Source organism: Pogoniulus pusillus, chromosome 7, assembly GCF_015220805.1.
Source record: "Pogoniulus pusillus isolate bPogPus1 chromosome 7, bPogPus1.pri, whole genome shotgun sequence".
In the NCBI taxonomy this organism is placed as follows: Eukaryota; Metazoa; Chordata; class Aves; order Piciformes; family Lybiidae; genus Pogoniulus; species Pogoniulus pusillus.
This window is the reverse complement of record NC_087270.1, coordinates 27,280,606-27,295,797: the sequence shown is the minus strand read 5'-3', so window position 1 is coordinate 27,295,797 and position 15,192 is coordinate 27,280,606. Positions and strand designations below refer to the sequence as shown.

General features: G+C 51.6%; 1 protein-coding gene across 5 annotated transcripts in view; it reads right to left on the bottom strand.

Annotated features, from left to right (window-relative positions):
- Positions 1 to 1,720: 1,720 nt before the first annotated feature.
- KIDINS220 (kinase D interacting substrate 220) overlaps positions 1,721 to 15,192 on the bottom strand; it is a 74,832-nt gene continuing 61,360 nt past the window's right edge. For 2 of the 5 annotated variants that reach the window (XM_064146350.1, XM_064146351.1), the window contains exons 26-30: positions 14,470 to 14,526; positions 6,693 to 6,839; positions 5,803 to 5,901; positions 4,795 to 5,043; positions 1,721 to 4,059 (exon numbers count right to left, since the gene is read on the bottom strand). In XM_064146350.1, coding sequence (XP_064002420.1) covers positions 2,788 to 4,059; positions 4,795 to 5,043; positions 5,803 to 5,901; positions 6,693 to 6,839; positions 14,470 to 14,526 — 1,824 coding nt within the window. In that variant the 3' untranslated portion in view covers positions 1,721 to 2,787. Of the gene's footprint in view, positions 4,060 to 4,794; positions 5,044 to 5,802; positions 5,902 to 6,692; positions 6,840 to 9,028; positions 9,056 to 14,469; positions 14,527 to 15,192 lie in introns of all 5 variants that reach the window. The other 3 variants (XM_064146352.1, XM_064146354.1, XM_064146353.1) reach the window with 2 other exon arrangements.

The window sequence follows — 15,192 nt, the reverse complement described above, 5'->3', positions numbered from 1 at the left end:
AGAGCAGCCCTGAGGAACAGGCCCTGGGGGTCTGGGCTGAGGAAAAGCTTAAGAGGAGCCTGCAGTGTGAGTGCAGCCCAGACAGCAACCCTGTGCTGGGCTCCAGCAAGAGCAGTGTGGGCAGCAGGGCAAGGGAGGGCATTCTGCCCCTTGGCTCTGCTCTCCTCACACCCCACCTGCACTCCTGGCTGCAGCTCTGCAGCCCCCAGCACAAGCAGGACATGGAAGTGTTGGAGCCAGTGCAGAGGAGGCCACCAAGACGCTGAGAGGGCTGCAGCAGCTGTGCTGTGAGGACAGGATGAGAGAGTTGGAGCTGTGCAGGCTGGAGAAGAGAAGGCTTCCAGGAGCCCTTGGAGTGGCCTTGCAGGATGTGAAGGGGGCTGCAGGAGGGCTGGGGAGGGACTATTGAGAAGGCCTTGTCATGAGAGGAGGAAGAGGAAGGGGGTTGAAGTGTCAGAGGGGAGATTGAAACTGGAAGAGGGAAGAATCACATTCTGTGATTCTCCGCTCCACAGCGTCCCTGAAGGTGTTGAGGACCAGGTTGGATGAGGCCTTGAGCAACCTGTTCTGGTGGGAGGTGGCAGGGGGTTGGAACTGGCTGAGCTCCCTTCCAACCTAAGCATCCAGCATGGGACACAGATCTACTCACTCCCACAGAGAGATCTACTCACCCCCACAGAGAGATCTACTCACCCAGTGAGCCCTCTAGAATCTCACAGACACTCTGCTTGTAACTCTCTTCCATGCTGCTGGTCTTAGTAGATACATGACAGAAACACTGCCAAGTTTTCCACTCAGCTCCCTACTGCATCCCAACTGGTACCTGAGGAAGGCTTGAGGGATAAAAGTCTGAGGAAGAAAAAGATCTTAAAACTCTGTGAAAGGATAAAACCATTTGAGAAGTTAAAATTCATGTTTGAACCGAGGATTTTAACAGAGAAATGATTTGAAGGAATTGGTAGCTTCCATCAACACTGAATGAAGGATTCACTTCTTGTCCTCTCTTAGCTAACAATGCACAGAAGTACCTTGGGGTTTGGTGGTTGGTTGGGTTGGGGTTTGGTGGTTGGGTTTTTTGTTTTGTCTGGGTGTTTCTTCAGAACCTGAACCAACAAAATAAATGCTCCCAAAAATCCAGCAACATCTCATGAAGCTACACAGAGCTTTGGGAAACTTGGTTTGATTACCAGCTCACATCTGGAAAATCCCTCTCTCAGCTCAAACTACACACAAGCAACTTCTGTAACACCCTGAGGAGTCACTCTGACTTCAGTCAATGAATGCACCAAGGCAGCAGAATCCAAAGAGCCAACCAGCATGTCCCAGTCCTCTGAGCAGGAAGCAAACAGGGAGTGCAAACAAAGCCTGGATAAAGCCACTCTTCCTGCTGAACCTGGCACGGCAAAGCATCCTTTGGAGCTGGTTGATAAAGGCCATGACCACAAGGTCCTGCTGGAGACATCTGGCTGGAGATGCCCCAGACCCACCAGCACATGTAAGCTGTCCCAAACAGCCTGGGGCCAGCAGGAGGTGGCACTTCCTTTAGAAACATCTGCTTGGCATTTCCACTCGGTGCTGCTTTAGTGTTGTGTTAGCAGCCAGGCTGGTTTAATGCATTCTTCTTCACTGGGACCAAAACCAACGTGGAGGGGACACTTTTACCAAGAGAAGAAAACAAACCCACCGCCACCAGTAGGAATTCGGACACGAACCCAACACGTTGATTTAGGTTTTTATTCTCTTTGCACTACCAGAGTCTAGTCTGATCAATTCCTCCCCCAAACCATGCAGATTCCACTGGACAGCACAAGAATTTGCCACGACAACATTCAGGTACTTGGGTGACATAAATCCCTTCCAAGGCTGTACTGGAGAAACGAAGCAGCTGGCACACAGCTCTGGTGAGACCCCAGCCAGTGTCATCTGTAGACAACCAAACAGCTTATTTCTCCTTCCAGAACCAAGGGACAAACACTGGACCAAGGCAAGACCACACACACACAGCAACAGCTACTCCCTAAGGGCCAGAACCTTACTTCAATCCCTTACAATCCTGTAACGTAGCTCAGGGGGTTGCAGCTATTTGGAGCGGCGAGTGGCAGATTAGGGACCTCTAACAAAGAATGGCTCCACTAAGGCGTTGCCAAGGCACTACCTTATCACCCACTGCCACCCCCCACCACACAGCACCACAATGCTCCTTACCAACCTTAGCACCACTTGAAGCTCACAAAGCCACCAGCAAGCACCGAACACACAGAGAGCTAAAAGCACAGCTAGAGCCAAGCAGGGATCTTCACACTGGGGTCTCAACATCTGCATCTATGTTGCAGGCTACTTAGTGCCAGGGTTAAGGTGTCACAGGTTGTGGTGTTTCATCTTGGGGCACCTCTCACACTGCACGGCACAGAGGCACAGCCTCACCTTTCCCGGCAAGGACACGAGGCTTTGTCTGGAATGTCTGGAAGGGGGAAGCCACAGAGGAAAAATCACATCACCGTAATCACTAAACCACACTGCCTTTCCCTACCGCCTGCCCCTCACCTGCCTGCCGCAGCGCCTCAGCGCAGGGCTCCCTCCGGGCGCGGATGGGCACCGCCGCTGCCTGCGGGGAAGGGCCGCTCGGATAAACGAAGGCTGCTTTCTAACAAGAGGGCTGGGGTTTCTCTACTCCTCCTAGCACCGCGCTGCAAGCTTCCACTACACAGCTTAGCTCCGTCACGCACCGAGGAGGCGCCGCAAGCAAGCTCCGAGCGCTGGGCTGGCGCTGCTCTCGCCTGGCTGCCCTCACAGGATGCTCTCCCGCTCCTCTCCGAAGCCAGCCGCCTCGGAGGCCGTGACGGTGTGGAGCTCGGCCGCGTCCTTGGGCAGCCTGGCGTAGGCGGAGCGCTGGCTGCGCCGGTGCCCCACGCCCGTCAGGTTCTCGTTCTGCACCGCGCCGGCAGTGGAGCCCGGGCCGGGCTGCAGCAGCACCTGAGCGGGCTCCCTGCTGCCCGGCGTCTCCTCGAAGGGCTGGTTATCGCGGGGGGCCGGGGCGCTGTTGTTGTTGAGGGTGAGGGTGCTGGGGGTCCTGTTGAGGTTGTAGCCCTTCTGGCAGGCTGGCCAGCTCTCCTCCGGGCTGCTGGCCAACAGGCTGCTCTCCGAGGGGCTCTTCTTGTCTTCCGAGCAGATGGACATGCGCACCACGGCCGGGTCCTGCAGCCCGCTGAGGCTGTGTGGAATTCCTCTCTTGGCGCTGTGGCTGTCGTCCTCCAGCTCGATCAGATTTGCCTTCTCCAGCTGCGAGTCGTCTGCTCCTTCGTTGTGGAGGGAGTGGTTTGGAGAGCTTTCGTTGGATCTCACGCCAGAGTCAGAGGAATCCTTTTTATCCAGAAGGGCATCTGTCAAATACTCCTTTGCTTTGATGAAGGTTCTAATAGGTTCAGATCCGTGCTCTGGAGACTTGGGCTGCTTCTCTGGTTTGCTCTCTGTTTTCCTATCCTTCCCTTCCTTCAGAAGCGGAGTATTGTCAGATTCCTCAGTTCCTGACTCATCTTCATCACTTGGAAGCTTCTGGTAGCGCAGAGTGACTCCCTTCAGCTTCAGATCTGCAGCCTGGAAAATACTGGTTCTTTCTGAGGACTTCTTTCCTGGCAGGAGCTTGGAACCAGACTGATCAGACTTCTCATCTTCTTCAGTAATAGGATCCAAAGGAGAGGCATCGTTAGTAGAAACCCCTGAAGTGCTGTAGTCAGCAACGTCGTTCCTCTTCAGCAGGAAGGGCTTCCTTCCATCATCTTGCTTCTGCTCACCCTCCTTCCCTTTCTCCTGCTCTGCACTGGAATGCAAGGAGCCCCCTGATGTACTCTGCCCCATGTAGAAAGCACTTGAGCTATGAGGGGAGGACCTACCACTGACTGTAGTGGAATTGGCACCTCCTTCCAGCTGGGACATCTGAGCAATGTACTCCCTGTAGGCATCTCTGTACTCTGCCTGCACCTTGTCAGTCAGCTTGGAGATTTCAATGCTAGAATCCTGGGAGTTAAGGCTGGAGAGGCTTGGAGTTCTACGGGTCTGGGACTGGAAAAGAAAAGAGAGGAAGAAGAGAGAGAGAGCAGCTGAAGGAGGCAGTCATATTTACTTTTGACCTGTGCTAGTTTGAGGCTGAGTGGAATATTTTAATGAGAAGAATTAGATGATAGGCTGTGAAAAGAAAACAATGGTGATGTCTGCTTCACTCACAGGCTTGCTGAGATGGATAAGAACACGAACACAAACACAGATAGGATAGAGTCTGAGTCTCTATCTGTCAGAGTCAGTGTCTGTGCTTTTCTCCCTGGGCTTCTGCTGTGTAACCCAATTAATTCTGCTTCTAACCCCCCTGGCCCATCCTCCAAACTCACCTTGCACATGAGGCAGACTCTGGGATAAGGCAGAGGGGTGGGTAGAAGGTGGAAGGGTGGCTGGGAGCCCCTCCTGGGGACTCTGGTCTCTGGGAGGGCTGCTGTGTTTCTGTATTACTTTCAACTTGTCTGTTTCTGTCTGTAGCTGTAAATACTGTGAATATCTGCTCGTGTATTGTGCTAAGCTGTGGGTATAAAGCTTCATTTCTTAACTTCCAGCTCTGCTGAGGCCAGTCTGAGTGACTTCTTAAGAGTAGGAGGGAGCAGGTAGCTCCCAAACCATCACACTATGATAAGCCAAGACTAAGAACTGGAAGCACTTTGTCACAGCAGACTTCTGTCTTGACATGCAAGCAGGGCAGAACTCCCTCAGCACAGAGCTGAGCAGGCAGAAAGCACTTCTGTTACACACCTGCCAACTTAAGTTGCTGTGGCGTGGAGGAGCTTCATCCAGACCGATGGTGTTGAGCTCTTCAAAGCTGAAGTTCAGGGTGTAAGGAGCTTGTCCAGCCAGGCCTGTGAGCTCGGTGTGAGGCAGCTCGGTGCCGTGGGCAGGCCGCCGAGCCAGCTCGCTGGGAGGCACAGCAGCAGGCCCGAGCTCGGCCGCCCCACGGGCGTCCTCCTGCGCCGCCTGGCTCTCGCAGCTCCGCAGCTCCAGCACCTCCAGACACAAGAGCAGGCACAGTTACCTCACACGTGCCACGCTGGCAACACGAGCTCAGCGTGGCACAGAGTGCCTCGGGTTGGAAGGGACACGCGAAGGTGATGCCAGGGCTGGAGCAGCTCTGCTGTGAGCACAGGCTGAGGGAGCTGGGGGGGTGCAGCCTGCAGAGGAGAAGGCTCCAGGGGCACCTCAGAGCTGCCTGCCAGTGCCTGAAGGGATCCTGCAGGAAGGCTGCAGAGGGACCTGTGCTGAGGGGGGCTGAGGCAGGCCAAGGGGGAATGGTTTGGAGCTGAGGCAGAGCAGGGTTAGAGTGGAGCTAAGCAAGAAGTTGTTGAGTGCGAGGGTGGGGAGAGTCTGGCCCAAGGCTGCCCAGAGAGGCTGTGGCTGCCTCCTGTCTGGGGGTGTTGCAGGCCAGGCTGGATGAGGCCTTGAGCAGCTAGTTTGAAGCTGAGGCAGACCAGGGTTAGAGTGGAGCTGAAGAAGCTGTTCTTCAGTATGAGGGTGGTAAGACACTGGAAGAGACTGCCCAGAGAGGCTATGGATGCCAGGTTGAATGAGGCCTTGAGCAGCCTGGGCTAGTGGGAGATGTCCCTGCCCATGGCAGGGGCTTGGAACTGGATGATCTTTAAGTTCCCTTCCAACCCAACCCATTTGATGATCCTGAAAATACTAAAGCAATGGGAAAGAAAAGAAGATAAGGTTCACAACCAAAGAAAAGACCCTTGATTTATGGTGACTTGAATCCTAAACTCTTACCATGCTCCTGAAGAGGTGCCAGTCACCAAAATTCATGTTCATCTCTTTCTTCAGTTCATCAATGTTGCACTGAGCCAAGACTCGACCATTGATGTTTGCCTAAAACAACAAACCCAAACAGTGTGAAGGACAGATGCAAGACTTCTGAGGTGGCAGTTACACCTTGACAAAAGGTAATGAGAACTGGATGAGTCTGGATACACTGATGAGGACATTCCCCAACATCTCTCTTCAGTCTGATCCTGTGTAATAAACACCTGGTACAGGAGCCAGCAATGGGCACTGGCAGCCCAGAGGGCCAAGGGCAGCCTAGGCTGCATCCAAAGCAGCGTGGGCAGAGGTGGAGAGAGGGGATCCTGCCCCTCTGCTCTGCCCTGGGGAGACCTCACCTGCAGTGCTGTGTCCAGCTATGGGACCCCCAAAACAAGGAGGATATAGATTTGCTGGAACAGGTCCAGAGAAGGTTACAAAGAACCTACCCTGCGGGGACAGGCTGGGAGAGCTGGGGCTGTTCAGCCTGGAGAAGACAAAGCTCCAGGGAGATCTCAGAGCAGCCTTCCAGCACCTGCAGGGAGCCTATAGGCAGGCTGGGGAGAGACTGTTCAGAAGGGGCTGTGGGAATAGGATGAGTGGCAGTGGTTTGGAAGCAGAGCAGGGCAGAGCTAGGTTGGACACCAGGAAGAAGCTCTGCACAATGCAAGTGGTGAGACACTAGCACAGGCTGCCCAGGGCTGTGGTGGAGGCTCCATTCCTGGAGGCATTCAAGGTCAGACTTTGCGTGTCCTTGGGCAGCCTGCTCGAGTTGGAGGCGTCCCTGCTGCCTGCAGGGGAGTTGGACAAGATGCCCTTGGAGGACGTTCCTAAAGGGAGGAGTGGAGCTGGGCTGGTACCTTCCTGATGGTGGCCGTGTACTGCGGCAGCAGGCTCTGCTCCAGCCCGTCCACCTGCTTCAGTCTCTCACACACAGCTTCCACACTCATGCTGCTGAGAGACACCTGCGAGGCTCCAGCAGTGGATCCTGTGCCTGCTCCTGCTCCCTGGAAGAGAGGAGAAAACCCAGGTGAGCTTTGTTGAAAGCCTCAGCACAGCCACAAGTCCACAGCACAGACTAAGGCAAACCAAGCTGTGGGCAGCTACACCGAGAGCTAAGGACAGCAAGGCACAGGCAATGTTCACTATCAGAGTATCTATGCAGTAGGAAGCATTTATTACAGGTAGGACAACACTCCACAGTACCTTTGGCAGAAAAACATCCTCTTCAATGACGTTATTAAAAGCACAACACAACCACAAACCCAAGAGCTATTAATTAAGGGATAATCAAAACCCAATGATCCTCTGCTCAGGGCTTCCCTCTGAGCTGTCAGTTTGGTCTGGGGGTTGTTTATAAAGCAGTGCAGGTACAAGCTACACTTTGCTGTCCTAAAACCTGTTTGATTAGTATCTAAGATGACCTAAAAGGTAACTCCTCAATTACTTGGCTTTGTTGGGTAATATTAGCAACATCTGTGCATGTTCCAGAGGTTTCTTCAGCTCCACTTCTGCCAGGTTGGCCCAGAGGCTGGGTACTATGGCACAGGAACAAAGCAGCACTGATACTGCCTTCCCAGATGCCAAAAGGATTCCTCCTAGATGAGACACTTTGCAAATTCTTCATTTCTCCCTAATTAGGTGGCTACAATGCCTGGTTAGTTATCAAATTAGCCATCTGAAGGAGGAAATGTAGGTCTTCATCTAGGTGGATTTTTAGCACAGTGAAGATCTCTGTCGAGTTAAGGATTCAAGCCAACCACTGAGGGAGGGCAGGAGCGGGGATTCTGTCCCTGGACTCTGCTCAGACCTCGCCTCCAATCCTGCCTCCAGTGCTGCTGGCCCCAGCAGCAGGAGGAGGACACAGAGCTGCTGGATAGAGTTCAGAGGAGGCCACAAAGATCATCCAAGGGCTGGAGCAGCTCTGCTGTGAGCACAGGCTGAGGGAGCTGGAGGGGTGCAGCCTGCATAGGAGAAGGCTCCAGGGGCACCTCAGAGCTGCCTGCCAGTGCCTGAAGGGATCCTGCAGGAAGGCTGCAGAGGGACTTGTGCTGAGGGGTCTGAGGCAGGCCAAGGATGAATGGTTTGGAGCTGAGGCAGAGCAGGGATAGACTGGAGCTAAGCAAGAAGTTCTTTAGTATCAGGGTGGTGAGAGTCTGGCCCAGGCTGCCCAGGGAGGCTGAGGCTGCCCCTGCCTGGGAGTGCTGCAGGCCAGGCTGGCTGAGGCCTTGAGCAGCTGAGTCTAGCTGAGAGGTGTCCCTGGGCATGGTGGGGAGGTTGGGGGAGCTGAGCTCTGAGGTCCCTTCCAACCTCAGCCATTCTGAGATTCTATTACCAACCTGCTGACAGGAAGAAGATTCATCCATAAACTCTTTATCACACAACTCTTATCTCCAGGTTTCCTCTTTCAACATCCCAGAGCTTTTCTCCAGAACACCAGGTTCTGTCCCTTATCTTCCCAGCAACACACCACCGCCCAAGGCAGATACCCCACCAGGAAAGACAATGCCCGAAGACAATTCACATCTCCATCAGTTGTTTTGGCAAGGAAGCTTATGGAGGAAAACAAAAGAAACTGTCCCAGCCCAAATCACTGAGAGAAATGATCCCTAAGCAATGCGTGTAAGCAGTTGCCTTTGTTCTTTGAATCTTAAGCACATCATCTATCACACAGCTCAACATCCAAGTCTGAAACACTTCTTATTTAACAGCTCTCCTGCAGATCAAAATATTTTGGTAACAATCCAGAACGAGTCATTCTTTCTGCATGCATTAGGAAGAGAGTTTAGAAACTCTCCTTTCTGTATATCAAAAAAACCTCAAATGGAAAAGCACTCAAATATTTAGACTATTTTTGGTCGAGTGTGAAGCGTTTGAAACAAGAGGCACATTAATCCAAATCACTCTTTACAAAAGGAGAAGGGATGTGAAATAGCTGCAGGGGTACTGCCAGCATGGAAAGGGAACTCAAACTCTGCTCAAACTGCCACAGGTTTGTTAGAGATGCTTCAGAGAGCTGTTAGCCTGGGAAGGAGACAAACAAGCCTTTGCCATGCAAAAGCCAAAAGCAGCTTCGTCAAGACAAACCTGAAGGCAAGTCATGAGCATTAGTTTACAGGCAGCCCAGCAGGAAGCAGCAGGGTGAGAGCCTTTGGGAAGTGGAAGAAGTGGATGGAGTTGACAGAGTGGCTTGTACCTGTCTGCTTAAGCCAGGCTTACACGGCTTTGAGGGGAGCACAAGAGAGAGTGAGAAGAAACAACAGCTGAGAGCAAGGTCAGGGAACTTGGACACACAGATGTCAGCCTCTGGGAACATCAGGAGTATGACACAGAAAGGTTATTTTCATCACAGCACAAACCTTTGCAGATTACACATCCACTGTCTGCTAGACAAATCCTACCGGCAGACAGCACCTTGTGCTTGTAACATTTGACCCTTTGCAGGCTGCCCAGGGAGGCTGTGGATGTCCTCTCCCTGGAGGTGTTCAAGGCCAGGCTGAATGAGGCCTTGAGCAACCTGGTCTGGAGGGAGGTGTCCCTGAGGGGGTTGGAACTAGACCACAGAATGACAAGAGTCACAGAATGGCCTGGGTTGGAAGGGACTTCCAAAGATCACTCAGTCCAACTCCCTCTGCAGTCAGCAGGGGCATCCTCAGCTAGATCAGGCTGCCCAGAGCTCTGCCCAGCCTTGCTTTGAGTATCTCCAGGGATGGTGTGCCAGTTTGAGAGTAGCTAGAATGTTTGGGTGAGAACAACTAGATAGCAGGCTGTGAAAGGAAAACAAGGCTGATGTCTACCTCACTCATAGGCTTGCTGAAATATATAAGAACAAGAATCAAAACACAGATAAGGCACTACTTCTGCTGGGGAGCTCCAAGCTGCACTTCTCTCTAGCCTCTTTGCTATCTCTCTGATTAATCCACTTTGCCTCCTAACCCCCTGGCTGAACCTCCATTCTTCCTTGGGACTGGGGTAAGGGTGTGGGGGGGGTAGAAGGCTGAAGGGCAGTTGGGAGCCCCTCCTGGGGACTCAGGTTTCTGGGAGGGCTGCTGTGTTTCTGTGTTACCTTTTACCTTGTATATCTCTGTATATAACCAAATATACTGTAAATATCTGCTGGTATATTGTGCTAGCTGTAAATACAAAGCTTCATTCAATTTCCAGAGCTGGCTGAGTCTAGTCTCGGTGATTTACAAAGTGTGGTGGGGCAGGGAACACCCAAACCACCACAGATGGGGCCTAAACTACCTCCCTGAGCAACCTGTTCCAGAGTTCCAGCAGCCTCTTACTAAAGAATCATTAAGGTTGGAGAAGACCTTTCACTATCATCACATCCAACTATCACAAAGATCATCAAGTTTCAGATGGTCTTGAAGGTCCCTTCCAACCCAACTCATTTTATGGTTGTGTTTGACATGGTTTCTGATAGGAAAGCTCTGCTTTGAACCATTCTGCTGCCACTTCAGGATCAGCAATGTAACTCAAGTAACTCTGACCCTGTTCACCCAAATATCCAAGCACACATCCCCCCCCTCCCCCCGCAAAAACCCAAACCACTCCCTCCTCTCTCCCACACAGCTGAGGAGGTGTTTGAGGACAAACATTCAGAGCCAAAGGAGGAAAGTCCCATGCCACACATCTCCATTCATGCTCAAACTTGTGAACTTGCAGTTCTTTAAAGAGCTCTCTGGGATTATCTACCTTATATGTGCCTGGGCCACACCAGGTCTCACCCACGTCTTAAGGTGTGACACAATGCAGCACAAAGCATTCAGTTCAAGTCGTGGTGCTGCATCCTAGCAAGTGAAAATTGGAGCTTGAGGAGGGCAGATTGAGGGTGGAGATGAGGAAGTGATTCTTGACAGTGAGAGTGGTGAGACACTGGCAGAGGTTGTCCAGGGAGGTTGTGGAGCACAGAAGCACCCAATGTGATCAAAGATCACATTGGGTGCTTCTGTGCTCCACAACCTCCCTGAAGGATTCAAGACCTTGGGCAATCTCTGCTGGTGGAGGTGTCCCTTCCCATGGCAAGGGGCTGCCACTAGATGGTTTTAAAGGTCCCTTCCAACCCATTCTGTGATTTCCTTCCATATGCAGACTTTGTGGGGAGAGGTCACAAAAGGAATAGGCACTGCTGGCATGGCACTCAGCTCAGAAAGGGCATTTCCAGCCAAGGAAACAAAGGAAAGCAGTTGAGGGCTAAGAGAATGTCTCCACCTCATCAGTGCCAAGAGTTTTGGCACCTTTAGACTCTTTTTGGTGGGGATAGGATGAGCAGCAATGGTTTGAAACTGGAGCAGGATGGACTTAGGTTGGACATCAGGAGGAAGATGTTCACAGCGAGGAACAGGTTGCCCAGAGATGTGGTGGAGGCCTCATCCCTGGAGACATCCAAGGTCAGGCTTGACGTGGCCCTGAACAACCTGCTCTAGTTGGAGGTGTCCCTGTTTACTGGAGGAGGGTTGGACAAGATTCTGGAGTCCCCAACACAAGAAGGACATGGAAGTGTTGGAGCCAGTGCAGTGGAGGCCACCAAGATGCTGAGAGGGCTGCAGCAGCTCTGCTCTGAGGACAGGCTGAGAGAGTTGTGGCTCTGCAGCCTGGAGAAGAGAAGGCTTCCAGGAGCCCTTGGAGTGGCCTTGCAGGATCTGAAGTGGGCTCCAAGAGGGCTGGAGAGGAACTACTGACAAGGTCTTGTCATGAGAGAAGAAGGAGGAATGGGTTTGAAGTGGCAGAGGGAAGACTGAAACTAGATGTCAGGAAAGGGTGAGGGTGGTGAGCCACTGGCACAGGTTGCCCAGGGAGGTTGTGGAGCACAGAATCACAGATTCAAACCAGATGTTAGGAAAGGGTGAGGGTGGTGAGCCACTGGCAGAGGTTGCTCAGGGAGGTGTTCAAGTCCAGGGTGGATGAGGCCTTGAGCAATCTGTGCTGGTGGAAGCTGTCCCTGCCCATGGCTAGGGGCTGGCACTAGATAGTCTTTAAGGTCCCTTCTAACCCAACCCATTCCATGAATCCGTGAAGATTAACAATGCAAAGTGAAGCACACCAGGAAGTCTCTGGCAGCTAACCACTGCTGCTGCTCCGATTCCTGACACAGAGGGGATACTAAGAAAGCTCCTGGTAATGCTCAGCTCTTCAGGAGAGCACTTTGCAGCTCCTGTCAGAAAGAACCACCTGTGGAGTACAAACTCAGAAGGAGTGGATGTTTGGCTCCATCTCAGATGTACAGAGGTCGGCATCTGAAGCCAAGCCTGTTTGCATTAGTGAGTTCAGCTAATGACCCTGCAATGCACCAGCACAGGTGCTGCTGGTACACTCACCAGCCTGGCATCTGCTTTTGCTCCAGGCAGCAAAGAACAGTAAGCTACAGCCCAAGATAGCTGGAAGGGCAGCTTTAGGCTGGAAACTAGGAAGAAATGCTTTACAGTGAGGGTGGGGAGGCACTGAAACAGGTACCACCTCTCTGCCTCTGAAGCGCCTCCGAGGATGGGGATTCAGCTACCTGCCTGGGGAAGAGAATCCTAATAACTGCCTTCACTGTACTTATTTCAAACAGCTTCTTTTTCATTTCCCATCTCCTGGATTTCCTTATCTACAGCCACCAGGTAACTTCCATCAGTCTTAAACTGCTGCTTGAAACTTGCCTGGATGTGCTCCTGTGTGACCCTGCCTTGGCAGGGGTTTGGATTGGATAAAAAAGCATGGCCAGCAGGGCAAGGGAAAGGATTCTGCCCCTTGGCTCTGCTCTCCTCACACCCCACCTGCACTCCTGGCTGCAGTTCTGAAGCCCCCAGCACAATTAGGACATGGAAGTGTTGGAGCCAGTGCAGAGGAGGCCACCAAGATGCTGAGAGGGCTGCAGCAGCTGTGCTGTGAGGACAGGCTGAGAGAGTTGGGGCTGTGCAGGCTGCAGAAGAGAAGGCTTCCAGGAGCCTTGGAGTGGCCTTGCAGGATGTGAAGGGGGCTGCAGGAGGGCTGGGGAGGGACTATTGAGAAGGTCTTGTCATGACAGGAGGAGGAATGGGTTTGAAGTGTCAGAGGGGAGACTGAAACTGGATGTTAGTTAGGAAAGGGTTCTTCACTGTTCTAGTGGGAGACATTGGCAGAGGTTGCAGAGCACAGAATCACAGAATGTCAATCAAAGATCCCATTCTGTGCTTCTGTGCTCCACAGCCTCCCTGGAGGTGTTCAGGACCAGGCTGGATGAGTCCTTGTGCAACGTGTTCTAGTGGGAGGTGTCCCTACCTATGGCAGGGGGTTGGAATTGTCTGAGCTTTGAGATCCCTTCCAACCTAAATCATTCTATCATCTCCAGAGGTCCCTTCCAACTCCTACCATTCCATGACTCCATGAAACTCTCCCCTGTGTGTGCTTAAGATACTCAGTCACCACTCTTCAAGCTCCTCACTTTCCCTCCTTGCACTGCCAAGCTGCAAGGGACTGGGAGGAGAACGGATACTGAGATAAGGAAGCAATCCACAGGGAAAAAGCATCTCCAGAACTATCCTACTAGGATAACTTAGCCCAGAGTCATCCCCTCAACTAAGGGCAGACTTGGATGAGAGAACGAACTCACAGGAGGGTGCTCATGGAGAGTTATGTGCTGGAATCTGAGGGGTTTTTGTTTCCATGGCACAATGGAAAGACATTTTTGCAATGGTTGATTAGAAGAGAAAAAAAAAACAATTGAGATCCACCTTTGACTGCTGCCAATGACTGGCAGCAAGCATTAAGAGGATGATGACAGTCACCATAACCTGGTTCCAGCACATCAGTGAAGGTGAGGACACACTGGCAAAGGCTGCCCAGGGAGGCTGTGGATACTTCCACACTGGAGGTGTTCAAGGCCAGGCTGGATGAGGCCTTGAGCAACTTGGGCTAAGGGAAGGTTGAAGATCACCCAGTTCCAAGCCCCCTGCCATGGGCTGTGCCCATGGCAGGGGGCTTGGAACTGGGTGATCTTCAACATCCCTTCTAACCCAACCCATCCCAGGTGTCCCTGCCCATTGCAGGGGGCTTGGAACTAGATGATCTTCACCATCCCTTCTAACCCAACCCATTCTGTTAACCTCTGGATTTTCAGAGTTAGCTAAAACAGACAGCCACAGTCACAGATCTTTGTGTGAAGACTTCAAACAAGTCACTAAAAGTCCTGGGGAAGGCAGATGTCAGCATTCTGAGTCAACTACAGGCTTGGGAGTAGCACTTTTAAGCATAATTCTCTATCTCTATTATTGTCATTTCTCTCAGCAGTTGCTTTGTGCTAACTATGACAGCCACTGAAGAAGCCTGGCCCAGATGAGAGCTGACCACAGCAGCAAAAGCAGAGCTCCTTCAGCCTACACCCAAGTGGTGCCTGCCCACAGCTGCCGTTCCTCATACACACTTTGTACTGCAACTCACACAGCTACGAGGGGGGAAAGCTACAGGGGAAAGGAATAAAATACATCTCAGAAGTGAAATATTAGCTCTGCAGTTCATTCAGGAACTACATTAGTGTTGAGCTACTCTATTTGCCCACCAAAGCCACTGATGCAGAGTTAGTGAACTGCAGCTAGGATTACTGCAGCCTGCTGGCTGCTGGGGAAGCAATGAGATGCTAAACATATCCACACCACATGGCTACTGCTTTACCATTGAGGGCTCTGTGGGTGAAGGGAGCCCTTCAGCAGCATCCTCCTTGATAACATCCTAACAACAACAAAATATTATGGTTTGGGTAAAAATGATTAAAAAAAAAGAAAAGAAAAGAAAATGAAGTAAACAGTGAATGAAGAGGAAGTGGTAATTAATAGCAGTTAATTAAGGTAATTAATACAACGTTCAACAGCAACACAGTTCTTTTCCTGCAGTGATTACAGACTTCAGCAGCTTTTAATAGCTCTGCTGGTTGGATCAATACCCTTGCAATGAGCTGACTGACAAGTCAGGCTCTGACTTGTGCCTTGCCTTGGTTTCTCAGCTCTGTTTGAGCAGCTGTCAGTCAGAGACAGACTTCAACAGGATTCTGTGATCCGAGGGGAAGCCAGAGCAGTCTGCTCAGCTTCCCCTGTCAAGGGGGTAAATAAAGCTGAACGATTTCAACTCAAATGGAATTATTACAGAGTTTGGAAGAGCACAGAACCAAGCTACAACCCAGGCACACCTGAGAGGAAATGTATTTTGTTTTCAAGAGTTCAAACTGACCTTGTGAGCTTTGACTTTGGCTTTCCAATTTCTACTAGAGTCTACAAGGTGAAAGGATCTTAGCTTCTAAAATGGGAACAGAAATTTACAAGCAGCACTGGTTTGTTTTTTTTTTCCCTTGTAGTATTCCACTGCATCCAGTTCTCCACTGCATCCAGTTCTCCACTGTCC